The sequence below is a fragment of the Gymnoscopelus microlampas genome, assembly GCF_963454915.1.
Source record: "Gymnoscopelus microlampas genome assembly, chromosome: 1".
Classification (NCBI taxonomy): domain Eukaryota; kingdom Metazoa; phylum Chordata; class Actinopteri; order Myctophiformes; family Myctophidae; genus Gymnoscopelus; species Gymnoscopelus microlampas.
This window is the reverse complement of record NC_139962.1, coordinates 57,736,155-57,743,061: the sequence shown is the minus strand read 5'-3', so window position 1 is coordinate 57,743,061 and position 6,907 is coordinate 57,736,155. Positions and strand designations below refer to the sequence as shown.

Genomic DNA, 6,907 nt, shown 5'->3' with positions numbered 1-6,907 from the left:
AACATACCTGTACTTTGACACACAGAAAATGAAGAGGAGCACATTTTTCTTGTCTAAATAGGTCTAAAATCACTTATTAAAGGAATCTTAATCTCAAACTTAATCTGGTAGGAAACGGAATCTATTGCTAACAAAGTGATCAACAATCAAATATATCCATATAAACGTATTGTTGTACAATTCACAGAAAATGTATCATCATTGAATTTCTACTTCTACGTCTTGGTGGCACCACGACCCATGATGGATTTCTTAGTGTTTCTCTCAGGTTTCAAAAGCATTATATAACACTTTGGTCCAAACAGCGCCGCCAAAAGGCCAAAACTAGATGATAAAATAGCAAATACCTCCACTACATCTGCATATTTGCCTGGTGAGCTGATATATGCTGGGATGAAGGCTATCCACACGGCACAGAATATCAACATGCTGAAAGTGATTAACTTGGCTTCATTGAAGTTGTCTGGAAGATTCCTTGCCATGAATGCTAGGAGGAAGCTGAGGAGTGCCAGTAAACCAATATAACCAAGTAACACTGCAAAACCAACTGTCGATCCCACTTCACACTCATAGACTATCTTATCACTGTGGTATTGTGTGTTTTTATGAGGTGTTGGTGAGGCAGACACAAGCCAGACTATGCAGATTATTGCCTGGATGGAAGTAAGAGCCAGAACTGTTCCTCTCTGCTGCACTGTACCGAAAAACTTCAGTATGTCTGCACCCCCAGGCTTGGAGGATTTGAACACAGCCAACACCACCATAGTCTTTACCAGGATACACGAGACACACAGCACAAAGCTGATCCCAAATATTGCATGCCTCAGCTGACAAGTCCAGAGTCTGGGACGTCCAATGAACAGAAGTGAACACAAGAAACACAGTTTGAGTGACAGCAAAAGTTGGAAGCTGAGTTCTGCGTTATTGGCGCGTACCATGGGTGTGTCTCGATGATAGATGAAGATTCCCAGGACAATGGCAGAGATAAATGTGCCTAGCAATGAGATGGTTGTCAAGGACATACCGATGCCCTCGTGGTAGGAGAGGAACTCCACGCTCTTAGCGACACAGTGGTCACGCTGGTGATTGGACCAGAAGTCCTCTGGACAACTGGTGCACCCAGTAGAGTCTAACGAAGAAGAGAAGATTAAAGGGACAGACAAGGACAGGATCAGCCTAAAGATAACTTGTTATGCATACAGAATGTGAATATACCAGTTTCATTGCTGGTCTCTCCCTCAGAACAAGCAATGCAGTCAAAACAGCAGACGGGCTGTCCTTTCCTTCTGGCCAGACGGGTTCCAGGGGAACAGCTCTCACTGCACACTGACCGAAGTGGCTACAGAGGAAAGTAACAATGATCATGTTTCAGTTCAAACAAAATTACATTCACATCATGAGCTCAACATTGATTATTTTAGAAAGCCAAAGTGACCTTTTTGGTTTCAAAGTTCCAGAAGATTCTGTCTTCATCAAGGATGAGTTCTTCGCCTGCGGAGGCTGACTCCTTGAAAATACCTACTGTCTGAACCTTTGTGCGTCCATCAGGGAGCCACTCCCAGTTCATGATATCACATATTGGTAAGGCGTCACTATTCTCATCAAATGATACTTGATCACCAAATGTTGTGGTGAAGTTGACCTTTTCCAGGTAATACACCAGCTAGAAATGGTGATGAACAAAATTATGAAGAGACCAATGTTTTGTACCAATATCATATTTACATATTCATTATTATTCTAAATTAAATCCAACCAGAAATTCTAGTGAACTGTCTATTAATATCACACCTGCCATGGTTGTATTGTATGCAAACTGGCACAGCTGTGCCCAGCGAAAGGCCCTATTCCTGGCACACATTGCAACATGTCATGGAGGGCATGGGCCACAACATACACAGCCTTGTACACATTATACTCTGCCCGGAGGTTAGACAAATCCAACAGTGTAGTTTCTGCTGTAGCTAGGTCCTCTTGTCCAGTACACACCCTTCCACCATTATCCACCCAATCTGACGGAAGGGGTGCAAATTTACACTGAAATGTGTTCTCCCAGAACTTCCTCACCTTAAGAAACAATTAATTAATACTCAAACAGAAATATAATAACTTTTAAAACAGACATCAGATTCAAATTGCAGATTAAATACTAAATTAATCGTGTGGACAGCTTCACTTATACAACGAACACTGTGTCAGCAAAGCTCGCAGAATCATCAAAGATCGTAGTCACCCCAACAAAACATTTTTTCAGAAAGATGCCACATGGAAAGTGGCTCCACAGTCTCAAGGCCAGTGGCAGTAGATTGAAAAAGAGCTTCTTCCCTTGGACAATCACTCACTTGAACGCACTAGCGAAAGTAAAGCTTGAGAAACGCTAATGCCCCCAAGCTCCGAAACTCTGATGTACCTGTACACAAGTAACAATAAAGATCACCTTGAAATTAAACAAAACACTTACTATGCTGTTTTCATTGCTGTTGTCAAGGTCATTGTCAGGGTGTATTTTCAACAAGAAGTCCTTGAGGCCTGGTATCTCTCCACGACGGACTGCAATACCCAGGGTGCCTCTCAGGTAGGGCATGTAACGAGGAGTCTGGAGCTTTGGCTGTTCTATGAAGCTCACGTCAGCTATCCACTGCCGACCTGTCACCTTCTGCCTTATCACCTACAACAACAACAATCATTTATTTTTGTAATAATAATACAATCTTCTGCAAATTAATCAAGACAAATGCAATCTAATAAAATTCTAACAATGTCATTTAGTTATAGCATTGGGGTTATAGCATTGGAGCAGTTATAGTACTGCTTTAATTTGCTATTTCTTTTCTATATATATGAAAGGATGTCTTCACTTCAATATAACTCATTTCACATTCCTTATAATTATGAGTAACATGGATCAGAACCCCAACCTCTTCCATGAGTTTGATCAGACGGATCCCATATTCAATACAAACGACCACACGAGCTGTGGACGTCTTCATCACAGAGACAATCCTCTGGAGTTCAGCCGGGTCGTTGTCCCAGGGCAGAACCTCCACGTAGGCCAGGCAACCCCAGCCAGACTGGGCCAGCTCAGACTGGAAGATCTGGGCCGCATCACGGCCGTAGGCATCATCCATAAACAACAGTCCTACCCAGGTCCACCCGAACCGCCTCATGATCTGGAGCATAGCTCGCACCTGATTGGATAAAGAATGGAGGTACAAGTGCTTAAACTACATTATTCACATAGTGGTAAATCCTGGACCTTTGCCAACTGAATTTACGAAAGGTCTGTCTGTCTGTCTGTCTGTCTGTCTGTCTGTCTAAATCAGTGAATCTCCTACACAGATTCCACAATGAAAAGGTCTAATAATTCTCTTTTTGATGCCTTTCAACAGAGTGAGAGACCTTAGGCTCCAGCAGTAATACACACAAGCAAATGAGATATGAGACGTGATATGCAACACCAATTACACTCACTAGAAGGAGGTATTTGCCAAGTGTGTGGAACATGCACTACTTAGAAGTTCACCTGGATGGTATTACTTATGATTGTTCTAAAGAAGGAAGGGTACTGATTCCGGTCACTCAGACAGGAGCACATGGCATGGGAACTTATCTGAAAAAGACACAAAACATCTGTTCAGTACAAGTTTCTTTTCTTTCTTTTTTCGGATGCATTTCTCCTGCAAGCAAAGCATGTGAGTGGAGCAAGAACTGACAAGGCTGTTCTCATGCTCGACTCAACCTGTCACTCTGCTCACCTCTCACCAAGATGAAATAAATAAACAAATAAATATACTCATTATTGACAGTACCATTAATTCATTAAGACCGGGAACGCATCTGTGTCATTTTAGATTTGAGCCATAACCATTATTTTACGCTTCAAAAATAGCAGATCTACAAGCTCATAGATCTGCTATTGTAGATCTGCTATTTTTGAAACATCTTGAACATTTGTGCAAATCCTTGAATACATATATTTTTTGAAACAACATTCTAACTCAAATCTTTGCGTCTGGGGGGGTCCCTGGAACAAAATATTTTGAGATGGGGGTCCGTGGACAAATACATATCATTTTGGGAGGTCCTTGAAAGATTTTAGAACCACTGATATAAAATATGTTGATCAAGGGACCCCCCCAGAAGCAAAGATTTGAGTTACAAAGGTTCGATTATATATTTGATTTGCAAAAACCTTCACGATTTTTCAAAAATAGCAGATGTACAAGCTCATAGTGCGGCACTGTATATCTGCTATTTTTGAATAGCCAAAGTATAAAATAACGGTTAAAGTGGTTACAAAGTTGCGTTCCCGGTCTTAATGGGTTAAGCACCTTGATGCATGCCATCCAAGAGCTTGTGTAACATAATGTACATGCTTTTGCTATTTCATAAAAGATTCTGCATTTTACACCAAATGGTCACAAAGACATATGTGACCACGAGAGACAGCCTGAATCAGGGCCTTAGAATTCCTACTCTCAGGGTCCAGGAAGAATCGAACACAGAATGCACTCGACCTTATGAAAACCTACATTCAAAATCTGACTGCTCCGCTCACATGCTCTGCCTGCAAGTAAATATGTTCTATGTCTTTCAAGCTTTAAAATACCTCAAAGGCTACATTGATTGTACGTGATTCATATTATATCGCTTCTGTCGGGTGGAAACCTCATATGGTTTGGGGAAAAAAATGGAGATAAGAGGTTTCTGATATTATATTAGGTGATGGTAAAAAGGTGGCTCGAGTATAAGCAACTTACCAGGGGCACCCTGTACAAACCTAAGACACTAGACATGGCGATAGACATCGATGAGGAAGGATCGCCCACAATTCCCAGCACTGGGGGAGAGCCAACACAGCTCTCGTCCAGTTGACTCTTCTTCTCTCTCCCGCTGATCAGCGACAGCGCTGCGCGGAACGAGACTCCCAGCGTGAAACAGGTATCATAGAGAATATACCCCAGAGTCAGGTTGGGCAGCAGGCTGGGGTTGCTGTTGACCTCTGCGACGGCAAAAGCCATGCACTGGGCCCATCTGAACTCGTCAATGTAGAAACTAAACTAACACACAAAATGTCCCCCCGTAAACTTGCATGTTTATCTTTGTAGAAATATACAGAGGTGGAAAAATATACTCAAAGTACCAAAAGTTAAGTTCAAAAATGATTGAAATGTCACATTGCGACGCGCCTATTTACAAATAGCCATATATAAAACAGGGGTTAATGTATGTTTTAAAATTTAATCATCTAACTAACTAGTAACCTCATTTCAAATAATTGTAGTGGAGTAAAAGTACAATATTTGCCTCTGAGATGTAGTGGAGTAGTATTAAACATTGGAAATACTCCAGTAAAATAAAAGTACCTACAAATTTGACTTGAGTACAGTACTTGAGCAAATGTACTTAGTTATACTTTACACCACTGGAAATATACAACATCAACTTTGGTCCTCATGCATCAAAACAAGGTCCCCTGTTCTCTTGCGTTGCTGTTGTGTTTGTGATACTCACTCATAGCAAATGGGGTCTTGTTGCTCGGAGGTGAAAGACAGATCAGGGAAGACAGAGGAGAGGTGGATATCGAACACGGCACCCAGAACCAAGTCCCCGGGCTTGTATATTCTGTTGAGATTAAATGATGCCTGTAACTCACAAGAAGAGGAAGGTGAGGAAGACAAAGGAGAGAAGGAAGAGAACAAGGTCAAGTGCAAGTATGAAAGCAGGCGTATGTCTGGAGAAGCCTTCATGACTATATCTTCCTCTGTCTAACACCCCCCCTCCTTTCTCTGAATCCATTGTCCAGTTGTTAAGTTTTATACCCAGTGCTGTGCCATCCCCTGTGCCACCTTATGCCAATACGTAATCTTTCACAACACCTTTCTGAGCAGAGACAGAGGTAGAGGCAGGGCTTAAGGTATCGTTGCATGTCGGGCAGAAACCTCTTATCTCCATGTTCTAACTTTTTGTGTTTGTTTTTTTGTAAATTAACTCCCCACTTGATCATACCACAGCGTCACACAAAAGCATCAAAAGCAGCAGATCTACAAGCTCCAAGCGTGTCGCTTCGCGCCACGTTTTTGAATTTGAATCCATAAAAGTAACCTTTGGGCAGTCCTGTGTGTGTCAATCACACTATCTCACCAGGGCTACATTGACAACGTATTCACCCACTGTAGGTCATGAAATACATTATGGATTTTAGATAATACTTTTTTCAATAATATTAATTATAAAATTAAAAATGCATTTCTAGTTATTATTCTGTGGACAAATAAATCGCTGTTTTGAAGGTTTAAGGTACGGAGCCCCTGAAGGGACATTACTAGGTAGATTGTTTGAAGGGTAGGTACATTTTTTGGAAGGGTCACTTTATTTTTAAAACGTGGCGGTTTATGTTTTGTGGTATGGGGAAAAGAATAATATGTTGGCAGAAAAGAAAACGAGACTATAAAACATATTTTTAGGGGATGACATTTATTTAAAAAGGGGAAAGATTTTTTTTTTGGGGGGGTGACTTTATTTTTAAAAGCTGGCGGTTTATGTTTTGTGGTATGGGGAAAAAAATAATATGTTGGCAGAAAAAAAACGGGGGGGGCTGACTTTTTTTTAAATAGTTGCTTAATTATTTAAGGGTGTATAAAATGTATCTTTTTAGTGTATGACATTTTTTGAAAGGGGGATGATTTTTATTTATTTATGGAATATAATTTTTTGTCTGATAAAAAAAACTTTTTGTCAAAGTTTTTTTTTTTTTTTCAATGTTTTTTTTTTTTTAGGTTAGTTTTTTTTTCCTGCATGACTTTGAAAAAAAAAAAAAAAAAAAAAAAAAAAAATCTTTGTAAAAAAAAAAAAAAAAAAACCAAAAAAAAATATAGCCTATCTCGAAAATAAAACCTCTCCTTTT

The 6,907-nt window shown here is 40.3% G+C and overlaps 1 protein-coding gene across 1 annotated transcript; it reads right to left on the bottom strand.

Annotated features, from left to right (window-relative positions):
- Positions 1-215: 215 nt before the first annotated feature.
- LOC311044212 (extracellular calcium-sensing receptor-like) lies at positions 216-5,750 on the bottom strand (the record flags this gene model as incomplete). Its single annotated transcript, XM_084055653.1, has 8 exons — positions 216-1,129; positions 1,216-1,339; positions 1,436-1,663; positions 2,462-2,668; positions 2,919-3,188; positions 3,524-3,610; positions 4,761-5,034; positions 5,515-5,750. 8 exons carry the CDS (start codon positions 5,748-5,750, stop codon positions 216-218), a joined length of 2,340 nt encoding a protein of 779 aa, XP_083911779.1.
- Positions 5,751-6,907: the final 1,157 nt, after the last annotated feature.